Source organism: Hemiscyllium ocellatum, chromosome 8 (assembly GCF_020745735.1).
Source record: "Hemiscyllium ocellatum isolate sHemOce1 chromosome 8, sHemOce1.pat.X.cur, whole genome shotgun sequence".
In the NCBI taxonomy this organism is placed as follows: Eukaryota; Metazoa; Chordata; class Chondrichthyes; order Orectolobiformes; family Hemiscylliidae; genus Hemiscyllium; species Hemiscyllium ocellatum.
Genome location: NC_083408.1, coordinates 33,583,989 through 33,600,627, shown reverse-complemented (window position 1 = coordinate 33,600,627; position 16,639 = coordinate 33,583,989). Strand labels below are relative to the sequence as shown.

The 16,639-nt window shown below is 43.7% G+C and overlaps 1 protein-coding gene across 2 annotated transcripts in view; it reads right to left on the bottom strand.

Annotated features, from left to right (window-relative positions):
• Window positions 1-16,639, bottom strand: part of ltk (leukocyte receptor tyrosine kinase) — a 177,444-nt gene that overhangs the window by 101,711 nt on the left and 59,094 nt on the right. Inside the window, exon 1 of one of the 2 annotated variants that reach the window (XM_060828805.1) lies at window positions 3,095-3,139. The exons of the other annotated variant lie outside the window; for it this stretch is intronic. Within the exon in view, the coding sequence (XP_060684788.1) occupies window positions 3,095-3,098 (4 nt within the window). The 5' untranslated portion in view covers window positions 3,099-3,139. Of the gene's footprint in view, window positions 1-3,094; window positions 3,140-16,639 lie in introns of those variants that run through there. 2 annotated transcript variants of the gene reach the window in all.

Here is a 16,639-nt window from a genome sequence, read left to right as displayed (position 1 = left end):
ATTTTCTTAAAATTTGCATTGACATCCATAATGTTCAACCTTATATTTTGAATGGAATAATTCTGGGAGTAGCTTGTTTTGTGCTGCAAATAGAAACAGAAGCTCCTAAATGATAAAAAAAACGCACCAGCCTGAAGTATAAATGGAAATGGTTTTGAGAGGCCAAAGTAGAATGCTTAGAAGATGCATCTTACATCTTGGATTCCCCACTACGACAACAACAACTTTCATTTATATAATACCACTAATGTAGTAAACTTCGCAAGGCACTTGACAAAGCATTAGCAAACCAAACGATACCAAGTCGTAGAGCTATAGAAATGTACAGCACAGAAATAGACCCTTTGGTCCAACTCGTCCATGCTGACCAGATATCCTAAATTAAGCTAGTCCCATTTGCTAGCATTTGGCCCATATCCCTCTAGACCCTTCCTATTCGTATACCCATCCAAATGCCTTTTAAATGTTGTAATTGTACCAGCTTCCACCACTTCCTCTGGCAGGTTGTTCCACACACACACCATCCTCTGCATGAAAATGTTGCCCCTTAGGTCTCTTTTAAATCTTTCTCCTCTCACTTTAAATCTACTCCCTCTAGTTTTGGACTCCACTATTCAAGGAAAACGACCTCTGATATTTATCATAACCATGCCCCTCATGATTTTATAAAACTCTACAAGGTCAATCTTCAGCCTCTGACACTCCAGTGAAAATAGCCCCGACCTATTCAGCGGCTCCCTATAGTTCAAACCCTCCAAAACCAGCAACATCCTTGTAAATCTTTTCTGAACCCTTTCAAGTTTAACAATATTTTTCATAGCAGGGAAACCAGAATTGAATGCAGTATTCCAAAAGTGAGTTAACCAATGTCCTGCTGCAACTTGACCTTCCAACTCCTCTACTTGATGCTCAGATCAATAAAGGCAAGCATACCAAACATCATCTTCACCACCCTGTCTACCTGCAACTTCACCTTCAAGGAACTATGAACCTGCACCCCAAGTTCTCTTTGTTCTGCAACATTCCCCATTACCTCACCATTAAGTGTATAAGTCCTGCCCTGATTTGCCATACCAAAATGCAACATCTCAATCTATCTAAATTAAACTCCATCTATCACTCCTCAGCCCATCAGATCAAGATCCAATTGTACTCCAAGATAACTTCTTCACTGTCCACTACACCACCAATTTTGGGATAATCTGCAACCTTACTAATCATACCTCCTATATTCACAGCCAAATTATTTATACAAATGACAAAAGCCCCAATCCTTGCAGCACACCACTGGTCACAGGAGTCTGGTCCAAAAAACAACCCTCCCCATCATCCTCTGTCTCCTACCTTCATGCCAATTTTGTATCCAAATGGCTAACTCTCTCTAGATTCCATGTGATCTAACCTTGATAACTAATTGACCATGCGGAACCTTGTTAAATGTCTTGTTGAAGTCTATATAGACAACCCTCCACTGCTCTGCCTTCAATCTTCTTTGTCACTTCTTCAATGTAAAGGAGTCAGACAGGACTCAGCTTGTTCAGTGGGGCTGGTTTAAAGGTGCAACTTAAAGAAAGAGCAAGAGAGATAGAGATGGAGTCCTAGAGAAGTGTAGTGAAGGAATTCCAGAGCTTAGCACTAAGGCAACTGCAGGGTACAGCTGCCAAGAATAGAGCAATGAATATCATTGGGAACATTTTATGTTTCCATAGCTCAGAACGTTTCCTGATGAGATGCTTCATTCATTTAAACATTCTGACAGGACTACAAATGTCCCTCCTTCTCATACTGCCTTGAATGTAGCTCCTTAACGCACACCACAGATCTTGTAAAAGAAGCAGTTGGAATTATACAGATTTGACAATATCCAGGGCAATAAACTCAATACCAAGACAGCAGGACGGTGAGTACCAGAGTCAGAGGTGAGAGATACGCGATGACCCAGGGAGATTCACCTCTGTGGCCAGAGAGTCGGGAACCAACTCCTGGTAGATTTCAACAAAGGATCGCTCGAAGCAGACCACATAAATTCTTTGGAAGGAGGCAGCCTGTGAAGTAGCTAATTCTCCTAACTTTAATTGGGCCACTTTAAAATCTGCTGGAAGGTAAACAGTTTTAATGTTCACCTCATCCTTATTCAGAGAGGAAAAGCGATGTCGTCAGTCGAAAGCTGCCTCATTAAATACTTTCATTATGTTGCTACGATGCCTTGGTGAAAGCCCCTTCAACATGTTGTCTCTTCGAGGAGTCTCCCGCCAACTTTCCCATGGAACTATTTCGCACTCATACTCCCACGTGACCAAGACGGGAACCTTGATCCAGGATAAACTATTCAAATAGCTGAAGGACTGTTAAAACTTGCTACGTGGGACCCTTAATTAACAGTCCGCTGTGGTAAGTGCTGCCCCTTGAGCCAAAGACTGGCTCAAAACCACCTCAACCCCGACCCTGCCCTACTCAGATATGATTCCCATAAGCTGTCTTCAGCATGGAAAAGCAGTAATTTACTTTCTTATTACATACTCGAGCTTCAGATGTGGGGGGGTGGGGGACAGGGGGAAGACATTTACTCAGACTGACTGCCAGACTCAGGATGGTGAATGGGTAATGGGAGGTGGGGTGAGGTGGGGGACGTTTCATTCAATGTCTATGATATACAGGAAGACCCTGCCCCCAAACCCCTCATCCATATCAAACAGCTCCAAATCTCAGTAGTAAATTCCTTCTCTGCCCAGGCCGCATTTTACCGTTGTGCTTTCGAGATTGATTAATGCGGAACCCACAGACGGCGCAATCAGTATTCGTAACGGGCAAATGTTTAGTGGTTGCCTAGCGAGTGCTCTCTGCACGCAGATACATAAAATCCTTAACAGGGAAAGTGAGTGGGGGAAGAGAGAGAGAGAGAGAGAGAGTGAGAGAGCGCAAGGAGAGAGAGAGATAGAAGAGAAAGAGAAAGAGGCAGGGTCAGTGGGGGCAGTTTTGGGGAAGAGAAAGAGCTTTTTGTTAAAGCTGCCTTTGACTAAATGACAGAATGATGAATTGCCCTCATCAACCACGACGACATCAAATGGGCTGACATGAAGCCAGCCTCACTCACCCATCTCTCACTTCATTAAATCCATCATGTATTAATTCAGCTTCTTGTTGCAGAAGCAGGAAGTATATTTTTAAAACGAAAAGGAGCATTGCAAGGCTCTGATAGATATGCTATTGAATAAAGAGGGTTGAAATCTCTAAGGGAAGGAGTCTCCAACTTCAAGAATTCTGAAGTTAAGTAACTGAAATCCAGCTGGATCAAGCCCAGGTTTTTGTGCATAGGTTGATTCACGTTTTCTAAGAAATTGGGTAATCATGTTGGAACAAGACTACAGTTATCCCACTCAAACAATGCAAACAGGAAGCCTGGGGCCTTTTGTACGTAATTCAGGAGTCTTATCCATCTGGTACAGACTAGAGTTCAAATCCTTATTGTATACCAATGAAAAGGAACCACAGCCTTTCTCCCATGCTCACTTCCAATCTCTTCATACTAACACCAGCTGGATGCTTCCACAAGAAGCCAATCGGCAATAGTTGAAAGCGTGGCAACCTTTAGTTCCTCAATGTCCAGCATAATGATTGCTCTCTTTCTCTCTTCCTCTCGAGATTTTTGTTTGTATTGCCCCCAAAATTCTTCCAGTAGTTGGACAAAAAAGTCTGAATTTACCATGGCACCTATCACACTGGGTTCCTGACTGGCATTGAAGATGCTCATTTCCCACCTCAAAAGATGTTTTGTCTCTTTGAAGTATCTGTTTTGCCAACAATGAGAAACCTTTGAAGTTTTGTCATTGTAAAGCTTGGCGACCTGCATATAGAAAGCTCCCATAAACAGCAATGTGACGATGAGCAGTTTATTTGTTTTAATGATGTTGATCTGGGAATGAACATTGGCCAGTTCACTGGAGAGAATGTCCTCACTGGTCTTCAAGATGAAGGACTTTTCACATCCACCTGGATAGAGCTTCAGATACATAGTTCACGGGTAGACAGAGTGGTAAAGGAGGTGTTTGGCACATGCCTTCATTGCTCAGATCTTTGAGAATTTGATTTGGGATGTCATGTTGCGGTTGGAGAGGACGTTGGTGAGGCCAGTTCTGGAGTACTGTACACATTTCTGATCGCCCTGCTGTAGGAGAATTTAATAAAATTGGAGAGGGTGAATTAAAGATTCACATCAATGTTAGCAGAACTGGATTGGAGGGTGGATAAGCTAGGACTTATTTCACTGCAGTGTAGGAGGTTGAAGGGTAACCTTAGAGTTATAGAGATGTACAGCATGGAAACAGACCCTTCGGTCCAACCCATCCATGCTGACCAGATATCCCAACCCAATCTAGTCCCACCTGCCAGCAACTGGTCCATATTCCTTCAAACCCTTCCTATCCATATACCCATCCAAATGCCTCTTAAATGTTGCAATTGTACCAGCCTCCACCACATCCTCTGGCAGCTCATTCCATACACATACCACCCTCTGCGTGAAAAAGTTGCCCCTTAGGTCTCTTTTATATCTTTCCCCTCTCACCTTAAACTTGCGCCTTCTAGTTCTGGACTTCCCGACCCCAGGGAAAAGACTTTGTCTATTTATCCTATCCATGCCCCTCATAATTTTGTAAACCTCTATAAGGTCACCCCTCAGCCTCTGATGCTCCAGGGAAAACAGCCCCAGCCTGTTCAGCCTCTCCCTGTAGCTCAGATCCTCCAACCCTGGCAACATCCTTGTAAATCTTTTCTGAACTCTTTCAAGTTTCACAACATCTTTCGGATAGGAAGGAGACCAGAATTGCACACAATATTCGAACAGGGGCCTAACCAATGTCCTGTACAGCCACAACATGACCTCCCAACTCCTGTACTCAATACTCTGACCAATAAAGGAAAGCATACCAAACGCCTTCTTCATTATCCTATCTACCTACGACTCCACTTTCAAGGAGCTATGAACCTGCACTCCAAGGTCTCTTTGTTCAGCAGCACTCCCTAGGACCTTACCATTAAGTGTATAAGTCCTGCTAAGATTTGCTTTCCCAAAATGCAGCACCTCGCATTTATCTGAATTAAACTCCATCTGCCACTTCTCAGCCAATTGGCCCATCTGGTCCAGATCCTGTTGTAATCTGAGGTAACCCTCTTTGCTGTCCACTACACCTCCAATTTTGGTGTCATCTGCAAACTTACTAATTGTATCTCTTATGCTCGCATCCAAATCATTTATGTAAATGACAAAAAGTAGAGGACCCAACACCGATCCTTGTGGCACTCCACTGGTCACAGGCCTCCAGTCTGAAAAACAACCCTCCACCACCACCCACTGTCTTCTACCTTTGAGCCAGTTCTGTATCCAAATGGCTAGTTCTCCCTGTATTCCATGAGATCTAACCTTGCTAATCAGTCTCCCATGGGGAACCTTGTCGAACGCCTTATTGAAGTCTATATAGATCACATCTACTGCTCTGCCCTCATCAATCTTCTTTGTTACTTCTTCGAAACCTTGTAGAGGTTTATAGAATCTTGAGGGGCACAGGAAAGGTGAATAGCAAAGGACTTTTCCCTGGGATTGGTGAGCTCTCTAAACGAGACAGCATAACTTCGAGTTAAAAGGAGAAAGATCTAAAAAGGACCTGAGGGGCAACTTTGTCACACAGAGATAGATTCATGTGTGGAATGAACTGCCAGAGGAAGTGGTAGATACAAGCACAGTTACAACATTTATCAGTCACTCGGACAGATACGTGAATAGGGAAGGTTCAGAGGGATACAGGCCAAACACAGGCAAAAATGTGTGAATAGTTCAGTTTGGGAAACTTGGTCTGTGCGGACTATTTGGACCGAAGGGTCTGTTTCTTTGCTCTATGACTCTTTAACTGTGTGACTCTGTGAATCTGTCTCACTTGAATACACAACATTCTCTTAGAACCACACACCTTGGTTCAGGTGCTGAAGTGTCTGGTTCCTGAAGTTCGACCCAATGACTCTCAAATTTCAGAGCTATCTATGAACCCACAACGAACTAGTGAGGAATTCATTAGAGTGTGCAGCTGTTCTCCTTGGACCAGCCTTCAATTTGCCAGTTACATTTTTGGGAACTGCTTGTCCGATTTGCTTTCGCAGCGCAAACAAAAGATGGGCAAGTGTCTAAAAATGTGCAACTGATTGGCAATGCCTGTTTATCACTCAGGTACAGCAATCAGAAAGCCTGTATTATGTTGTGGCTGTGGAGGGAGTGCTACAAAGGTTTATCAGACTGATTCCAGGGATAGCAGGACTGGCGTATGAAGAGAGACTGCATCAGTTAGGGCTATATTCACTGGAGGTTAGATGAATGAGGGTGAATTACATAGAAACCTAAACAATACCATCAGGACTAGACAGGGCAATTGCAGGAAGGATGTTCTTGTTGAGCCGGGGAGTTCAAGTTTAAGAATTAATAAAGAATACAGGAAAGACAACTTTGGACTGAGACAAAGAGAAATTTCTTCACGTGGACATTGGTAAGCCTATGGAATTCACTACCTCAAAAGCCAAAACATTGAGTATTTTCTGGAAGGAGATAGTTACAGTTTTTAGGGCTAAAGGGATCAAAGAATATGTGGTGAAAGTGGAAACAGGGTGCTGAGTTGGATAGTGGGTTGAAGGGCTGAATGGCCTACTGCTCCTCTTTTCTTTGTTTCCATGGTTCTGCATAGACCAACACTGATCACAGATTCAATGCAAAGTGTTGAAGGAACAAGATTTGTCTAGCCCCAAAACCCCACCTGTTAGCCATGCTTCCTATCCTATTTGTAATTGTCACTGAACCGTTTCAACTTGCTCTCAACTCCTCTCAGATGCTTCTACCTCCTTGCAAAGTTTTATTTTGTCACTTGTCCCAATAATTCCTTCTTTGCCTTTGTGTCAAATTTTGTTTGACTGTCAGTATTGTGAAGTAGGATGTTCAAAGGTATCGTACAAATACAAGCTGCAGTTTTGTTGACCTCTGCTGGGGATTACTGTTGAAAAAGAAATTAGACAGGATAAATAAAATGAACATGCATTGAGTTCCTATTCCTTGATACCAAGCTTGATGTTTGTTAGAAGTGTGTGTAGTGGAGTACATGATAATGATGCCCCATGTGGATAATAGTTGGTTGGCATCACCCATCCAGGTTGGTCAATGGAGAATGCCCACTTCAGCTTGGTCTGGGAGAGCTGCCCAATCCCATGCAACTCAGAGTCATAGAGATGTCAAACACGGAAAAAGACCCTTCGGGCCAACCCATCCATGCCGACCAGATATCCCAACCCAATCTAGTCTCACCTGCCAGCACCCGACCCATATCCCTCCAAACCCTTCCTATTCATAAACCCATCATCCCTCTAAACTCCAAGTACAGGCTCAGAGTCCTCAGCCACTCTTCATATGACAAGCCCTTCATCCCCAGGATCATTGTTACCAATTCCTCTGGACACCCTCCAATGCCAGCCCATCATTCCTTAGATACTGGCCTAAAACTGTTCAGATCATTCCAAATGCATTTTCATCAAAGCCTTAAACTGCCTCAGCAGTATATCTCTGCTCTTGTATTCTGGCTGTCTTGTAATCAATGCTAACATTGCATTTGTCCTTTAACTGCCAACTGAACCTGCATGTTAACTTTCAGTGTCCTGAAAAAGGCCTAGAGTCTCTTTGTGCTTCAAGCCTTCATTGTTTAGAAAATAGTCTGTGTCTCTATTCTTCCAACCAAAGCACACAACCTCACCATTTCCCACATTGTATTCCATTTACCATTTTCAAGTACTTCTGTAGCGTCCCCCTTCGGCAATAATATCTGTTCCTTCACCTATCTTTACGTTATCTGCAAACTTAGCAACAATGGCCTCAGCTCTTTTGTCCAGATTGTTAATGTATAACGTGAGTAATTGTCCTCCCAATAGTGATCCCTATGGAATTCCATTAGTCACTGGCTGCCATTCTGAGAAAGACCCCCTTACCCTACTTTCTGCCCTCTGACAATCAGCCAAACCTGTATCCAAGTCAGTACCTTGACCCTAAAACAATGGGCCCTTAATCTTATCTCGCAGCCTCCTGAGCAGGACTTTGTCAAAGGTCTTCTGTTAATCTAAATAGGTCATGTCCACTGGCTTTCTTCTGTCTAACTTGCTTACTAACTTCTCGAAGAATTCTAACATACTCATCAAGCATGACCTCTCCTTCATGATGTTGTGCTAACTCAGCCTTATCTTACCATGCGTTTCTGAGTACTCCACAATCTCATCCTTAATAATGGACTCTAAAATCTTACCAATGACCATGGTCAAGCTAATCAATCAATGGTTTCCTGTCTTCTGCCCGTATCCCATCTTAAACAGCAGTGTTACATTAGCATTTTCCAATTGTCTGGGACCCTCCCTGACACCCAATGATTCCTGTAATATCACCACCAATGCCTATACAATCTCCTTAGCTATCTCCTTCAGAACTCTGAGGTGCAGTCCACCTGATCTGTGACTGATTCACCTTCAGACCTTTCAGCTTCACTGAAACCTTCTCCTTTGTGATGGGCACTACCCTCAGCTCTGTCCCCTGACTCTCTTGAAGTTCTGATATGGTGGTATCTTCTGCTGTGAAAACTGTCAGTCTTCTTTCCCACCTGTCCCCTCTGCCCTCCACTCCAACCTATCATCATCATTCCCCACCTTCATCTACCTATTGTTACTCCCAGCAATCTTTCCCCCAGTCCCACCACCCCTCCCATAGACACAATCTTGAGGAGAAAGTTGGAGAGAGCAAAAAAGTTTTGCCAGACTGTCGTTAAGACTGTCTTTGTAAACAGTGAGGGGGAACTGCTACAATTTCTTGAATACAGGTCATGTTTTTAAATTAGGCACCATGGTATGGCAATTTACAAAACTTTTCACCGTAAACATACACATGACAATAAATTGCTATTCTATTCTATTCTAATTGCATGTGACTTGAGCTCAGGTTACAACCTTTATAACAGTTCTATTTTCGATGTTGGGATACAGTCTCTAAACAGGTGGCCAATGTCACTTGATTACAACAACAACCATGTACATTTATATAGTGCTTGTAATGCAGTAAAACACCCCATTAGGATAAAATTTTTATCCTAAGGTACACCTAAAAACAACTCTTGTATTTATATTTACAGTCACCATATTGAATGTTTGTAAAGAGATTAACTTTGGATAGAAATGAGCACAAACTTGCAACAATAAACTACCAATGTTTTGAATGTTATTACAGACACACTGCCTACAATTAACCTGCCTCAGAACACTCCAGTCACACTGTGACAAAAGCATGCATCAGAGCGCTCCAGTCACACGGTCAACAATCAGACTGCCTGAAGTACTACAGTCAAACTGTCCAAAAGCACTCTGCCTCACAGCACTACAGTCATACTGTCCACAATTACCCTGTCTCATTGCTGTAGTCACACTGTCCACAGTTGCCCTACCTCAGAGCACTACAGTCAAACTGTCCACCATCAACCAGCCTCACAGCGCTACAGTCACACTGCCCACAGTTACCTATCCATTGCACTACAGTCACACAGCCAACAGCCACCCACTCCCAGAATACTACAGTCGAACTGTCCACAACCATCGTGCCTCGGAGCACTACAATCACCACATTCACCTCAACTGAGAGCACTATAGTCACAATGTCCACAATCTCACTGCCAAAGGGCATTACAGTCACATTGTCCACAATTACCAGCTATATAGCACAATGGGCATACTGTCCACAATCACCCCACCTCACAGCATCACTGTCACACTGCTGACAATGACCTTGCCTCATGGCACTACAGTCACATTGTCCACAGTCACCCATCTCAGAGCATTATAGTCACATGGTCAACTATCACCCAATGTCAGGATTCTCACAGCCAAAATTCCACAATTATCCCACCTCAGAGTGCTACAGTCACATATCCACAATCACTCAATCGTACAGCACTACAGTCACATGACCCACAATGACCCATCTCACAGCTCCACCGTCAGACTGCCCACAGTTATTCAACCACAGAGCACTACAGTCATACCCTCCACAAACATCCTGTCTGAAGCACTGCAGTCAAACACCAACCCACAATCACCCCATGCTCACAGCATGAGTCACACTGCCCATTATCACCATGCCAGAGGACACTACAATCACACTGTCCACCATTACTGCTCCTCAGAGCATTACAGTCACTGTTCAAAATATCCCACCTCAGGAACCTACAATTACTCTGACAACAGTCATCCTGACTCACCGTGTTACAGTCATACTGCCACTCACAGCATTACTGTAACAGTTCCCAATCACACTGCCTCAGTATTACAATCAACCTGCATCGCTGCACTTGTCACACTGTCCATAACCATCATGCCACAGAGCACTACAGTCACTATTCCTAAATTCACCTTGCTTCATATCACTACAGTCCCATTCTCCACTATCAGACCACATCAGAGAAGTATAGCCACACTGAAAACAAGTCATCCTGACACACAGCACTAGAGTCACACCATCCATATTCACCCACCAGAGCATTAATCCATAAGACCATAAGACATAGGAGTGGAAGTAAGGCCATTCGGCCCATCGAGTCCACTCCGCTATTCAATTGTGGCTGATGGGCATTTCAACTCCACTAATCAGCATTCTCCCTGTAGCCCTTAATCCCTTGTGACATCAAGAATTTATCAATCTCTGCCTTGAAGACATTTAGCGTCCCGGCCTCCACTGCACTCTGCGGCAATGAATTCCACAGGCCCATCGCTCTCTGGCTGAAGAAGTGTCTCCACATTGCTGTTCTGAATTGACCCCCTCTAATTCTAAGGCTGTGTCCACGGGTCCTAGTCTCCTCGCCTAACAGAAACAATTTCTTAGCGTCCACCCTTTCCAAGCCATGTATTATCTTGTAAGTTTCTATTAAATCTCCCCTTAATCTTCTAAACTCCAATGAATACAATCTCAGGATCCTCAGCCATTCCTCGTATGTTAGACTTACCATTCCAGGGATTATCCGTGTGAAGCTCCTCTGGACACGTTCCAGTGCCAGTATGTCCTTCCTGAGGTGTGGGGACCAAAACTGGACACAATACTCCAAATGGGGCCTAACCAGAGCTTTATAAAGTCTCAGTAGCACAACGGTGCTTTTATATTCCAACCCTCTTGAGACGAATGACAACATTGCATTCACTTTCTTAATCATGGAGTCAACCTGCATGTTTACCTTTAGAGAATCCTCGAGTAGCACTCCCAGATCCCTTTGTACTTTGGCTTTACGAATTTTCTCACCGTTTAGAAAGTAGTCTACGCTTTTATTCCTTTTTCCAAAGTGCACGACCTCGCATTTGTTCACGTTGAATTCCATCAGCCATTTCCTGGACCACTCTCCCAAACTGTCTAGATCCTTCTGCAGCCTCCCTACTTTCTCAGTACTACCTGCCTGTCCACCTAACTTCGTATCATTGGCAAACTTCGCTAGAATGCCCCCAGTCCCTTCATCCAGATCATTACTATATAATGTGAACAGCTGCTGCCCCAACACTGAACCCTGCGGGACACCGCTCGTCACCGCTGCCATTCCGAAAAAGAACCTTGTATCCCAACTCTCTGCCTTCTGTCAGACAGCCAATCCTCAATCCATACCAGTAGCTCACTTCGAACACCCTGGGTCCTCACCTTGCTCAGCAGCCTCCTGTGTGGCACCTTATCAAAGGCCTTTTGGAAGTCTAGATAGACCACATCCACTGGGTTTCCCTGGTCTAACCTACTTGTCACCTCTTCAAAGAATTCCAACAGGTTTGTCAGACACAACCTCCCCTTACTAAATCCATGTTGACTTGTTCTAATCAGACTCTGCTCTTCCAAGAATTTAGAAACCTCATCCTTAATGATGGATTCTAGAATTTTACCAAGAACTGAGGTTAGGCTAATTGGCCTATAATTTTCCATCTTTTGTCTTGATCCTTTCTTGAACAAGGGGGTTACAACAGCGATCTTCCAATCATCTGGGACTTTCCCTGACTCCAGTGACTTTTGAAAGATCTCAACCAATGCCTCTGCTATTTCCTCAGCCACCTCTCTCAGAACTCTAGGATGTATCCCATTGGGGCCAGGAGATTTATCAATTTTAAGACCTTTTAGCTTTTCTAGCATTTTCTCTTTTGTAATGGCAACCATACTCAATTCAGCCTGCTGACTCCCTTTAATTGTTGGGATATTACTCATGTCTTCCACTGTGAAGACTAACGCAAAGTACTTGTTAAGTTCTCTTGCTATTTCCTTATCTCCCATCACTAGGCTTCCAGTATCAGTTTGAAATGGCCCAATGTTTACTTTTGCCTGTCGTTGTTTCTTATGTATTGAAAGAAACTTTTACTATCATTTCTAATATTACTGGCTAGCCTACCTTCATATTTGATCTTCTCCTTCCTTATTTCTCTCTTTGTTATCCTTTGTTTGTTTTTGTAGCCTTCCCAATCTTCTGATTTCCCACTGCTCTTGGACACTTTATAGGATCTCTCTTTTTCTTTAATACATTTCCTCACTTCCTTTGTCAGCCATGGCTGTCTGATCCCTCCCGGATAATCTTTCTTTTCTTGGGGATGAACCTCTGTACAGTGTGGTCAATTATACCCACAAACTCCTGCCATTTTTGCTCTACTGTCTTCCTCTCTAGGCTCTGCTTCCAGTCTATTTTTGTCAGTTCCTCTCTCATGCCCTCATAATTACCTTTATTTAATTGTAACATCATTACATCTGATTTTGCCTTCTCTCTTTCAAACGGCAGACTGAATTCTACTATATTATGATCACTGCTTCCTAAGTGTTCCCTTACTTTAAGATCTTTTACAAAGTCTGGTTCATTACACAGCACTAGGTCCGGAATAGCCCCTGCTCCCTTGTGGAGTCCATGACAAGCTGTTCCAAAAGCCATCCTGTAAGCATTCCATGAATTTCCTTTCTTTGAACAGCCAGGGAACTATAGACCAGTGGGCCTGACATCAGTGGTAGACAAATTGTTGGAGGGAATCCTGAAGGACAGGACGTACATGTACTTGGAAAGTTAAGGACTGAGAAGGGATAGTCAACATGGCTTTGTGGATGGGAAATCATGTCTCACAAACTTGATTGAGTTCTTTGATGAAGTAACAAAGACGACTGATGAGGGCAGAGCAGTAGATGTGATCTATATGGACTTCAATGAGGCATTTGACAAGGCTCCCCATGGGAGACTGGTTAGCAAGGTTAGATCTCATGGAATACAGGGAGAACTAGCCATTTCGATACATAACTAAGGTAGAAGACAGAGGGTGGTGGTGGAGGGTTGTTTTTCAGACTGGAGGCCCGTGACCAGTGGAGTGCCACAAGAATCGGTGCTGGGTCCACTACTTTTTGTCATTAACATAAATGATTCATACTGTACCCAGTCGCCACACCTCACAGCACTACAGTAAAACTGTTCACAATCACTTGCCTCACAGCACTACAATCACACTGCCCACAATCCATTCTGCCTCAAAATAATAGTCAAACCAGCCACATTCACGCAGCCTTAGAGTACAGTCACCCAGATTCAAAGCACTGCAGTCATACTGTCAAGCCATCCTGACTCACACTGTCCCCAATCGCAGAATTTTACAGAAGAAGGCCATTTGACCCATCATGTCTGAACGACCTGCTGAAATAGCTCGTCCCACTCTCCAGCCCTATCTCCATAGGCCTCCTACTACATCTGCTTCAAACAGATATGTCCAGCTCTCTTTTGAAACCTCTTATGGAATCTGCCTTTGCCATTCTCCCAGACAGTACACTCCAATACCTGAGTAAAGAAGTGTCTCCTCATCTCACCCCTAGCTCTCTTGCTGACCCCTAGTCACTGACATACCAACTAATGGAAACAGAATATCCTTCTTTACTATCAAAATTGTCCATAGTTTTGAGCACCTCAATAAGAGTCACCTTTTAAGCTTCTGTACTCCAATGAAAACCAAGCCCAATCTTCCAAATCATTCCTTGTATCTAACATCCTTCATTCCTGCTATCATTCTAGTAAATCCCGTTTGAAGTCTCTCCAGCGTTTTGAAATCTTTCATTGAATAGAGCGCATTACCTCACATTTCACTGCATTGAAATTCATCTGCCGGGAGTCTGCCCATTTGGCCAACTTGTCAATGTCTCTCTGAAGTCGCTCAGCATCATCCTCACAATTCACTATTCTCCCTAGCTTCTATCATCTGCAACCCTCTGGCACTTCACCCAGGTGAGATTGCCCTGGATGTCTTGTGGACTCAAAGCCTCCCACATTTTACATGCCTCACACATCACAAGCTTTCCCAGAGCCCCTGACATCTTTACTGGTCAAAATGATACATGCTGCTGAGGTTTGGTTGTTTCTAAACTGCCAACAATTTTCTAACACAGTCTTTCTCTCTCTCTTTTGGTCCAAGGAGGAGGGATGTAGGGTAACACTACAGTAATGTAATGTTTGGGACTTCACTGTCCTTGGAAACTAAGTCTCTGGCAATCCCGTCTCTGGTCGCGGTGACTGAGCTGACTTTTCCCAGAATCCTCCGCATTTGTGCCCTCTGCATCACCACCACTCAAGTCACAACAGTCATACAGTCTACAGTCACCCTGCCTCACAGCACTGCAGTCACTCTATGAACAATCATCACACACTTCAAACTCAAGAGACCCACTGCCCATAGTCGCCTTGTCTCAGAGCACTGCAATCACACTGTCCACAGTCATCCTGCCTCAGGGCTCTATTCACACTGCCTGTCACCCTGCCTCACAGTATTACAGACACACTGCCCACAGTCACCGTGCCTCACAGCACCATGTCACAATGCCTGCTGTTACATTGCCTCAGAGTACTACAGTCACACTGCCCACAGTCATGCCTCTTGCTGAGATCAGAGATTCTCCACGACTTTCCTTTTATTTACCTCAGGTGTTGAGCATACAAATTAATTTGCTTTCTATCAATTCGGACTCAGAGGTGGGTTGCATGAGAGAGCCCTCCCATTGCCTTTTCTTGATGCTTCTCATCTTCAACCCTACCTCTATGGAGCCAGAAACATTTAACTCAGGAAGGGAAATGGTGGCGAGAGGGTTATGGGGAAACAGGACAAAGTGTGAATGAGATTGCAGGCAGCAGAGCTCAGGTTGAATTTGACTTTATTGCATGGGAAGACAAAGTTGGGAGTGATAAATAGGCACATTAATTGACTGTACAGAACAGCTAGGGTAAATGTGTGTGGCTGAGCGAGTTAGCTGGGGTAGAGAATGGTGGCTGATTCTGCAAGCACATAAAGAAGTATGCCTCAGAAGGCTGATGCAATGAATGAGTTAATATTGACGAGAAGAGTTACTTAACATTTGAGTTTGTAGTGAGTGAGGTAATCCAATAAATAGGCAATTTCCACTGATCGCACAAACATTTTAACAAGGTGGAAATTAAAATCACTTGATTTCTACCACGACCAGACTTTCCAAACAACATTTCTTAAGGTCAGCAGATCGCTTTCTGTCTGCATCTAAACATATTATGATTAATCCCATGGCTATTGGATTGAATCAGCAACACTGAGATCATGAATTCAGTGAGAGGGGCTCTAAGAAGCTCTTTTGGCATTGACGGTGTCTAAGTCCCCACAGCATCACCACCTTGGGTACTTGCCTTGACCAGAGATTTAAACGGGTTGGATAAATAAATAGTGACCACAGAATCAGGTCAGAGGTAGGCACTTTTGAACCAAACAAGTCACTCACTCAGTTCACACACTCTCTTTGTCAGGTATGTGATGAAATACTTTCTGAAGATTGCTGTTCTAACACCATTCAAAAAGCACCATCTGTAGGACATTGGTAACTTATCCACCCTCTTACATAATCACTCCCTCTGGCACAGGGAACCATGGTTGCAGTGTGCATCATATACAATGTGTTGGCTTCTTGGGTAATACCTCCCATAGTCAAGGCATCTATTGCCTTCAAGAAGTGGGTCAACAGCTGCATGGCGAACTCGTTCCTTGCGAACCCCTGTCCAATTCGCACACCATTCCTAATTAAATTGCTATTCCTTCACTGTCACACTATTACAATCTTAAAATGTCCATTCCAACTGCAGCATGGATTTGTCCACGCCACATGAGCTGCAGTGGTTCAAGAAGGTGGCTCACCATCACCTTCTCAAGAGTAACTGGCCATGGGTAATAAGTGCAGCCGTGCCAGAAAAGTACAAACATTTCTTTTTTTTGACAATTGTGAAAATTAAGTTTTATAAATTTGGTAAGATGCAAGCTGCTATCTGAACATGACTACTAGGCTGTTTATGACAAATACCAAAGAATCCCTAATTGTGGAAATAGGCCATTCAGCCCAACAAGTCCACATTGACCTTCGGAAGCGTACTCCACCCAGACCAATACCCCTACCATATCCCTATAACCCTGCATTTTTCCTATGTCTAATGCACCTAACCTACACATACCTGAACACCATGGGCAACTTAGCTTGGCCAATTTACCTAGCCTTATATCTTTGGACTGTGGGAGGAAACCAGAACACCTGGAGGAAACC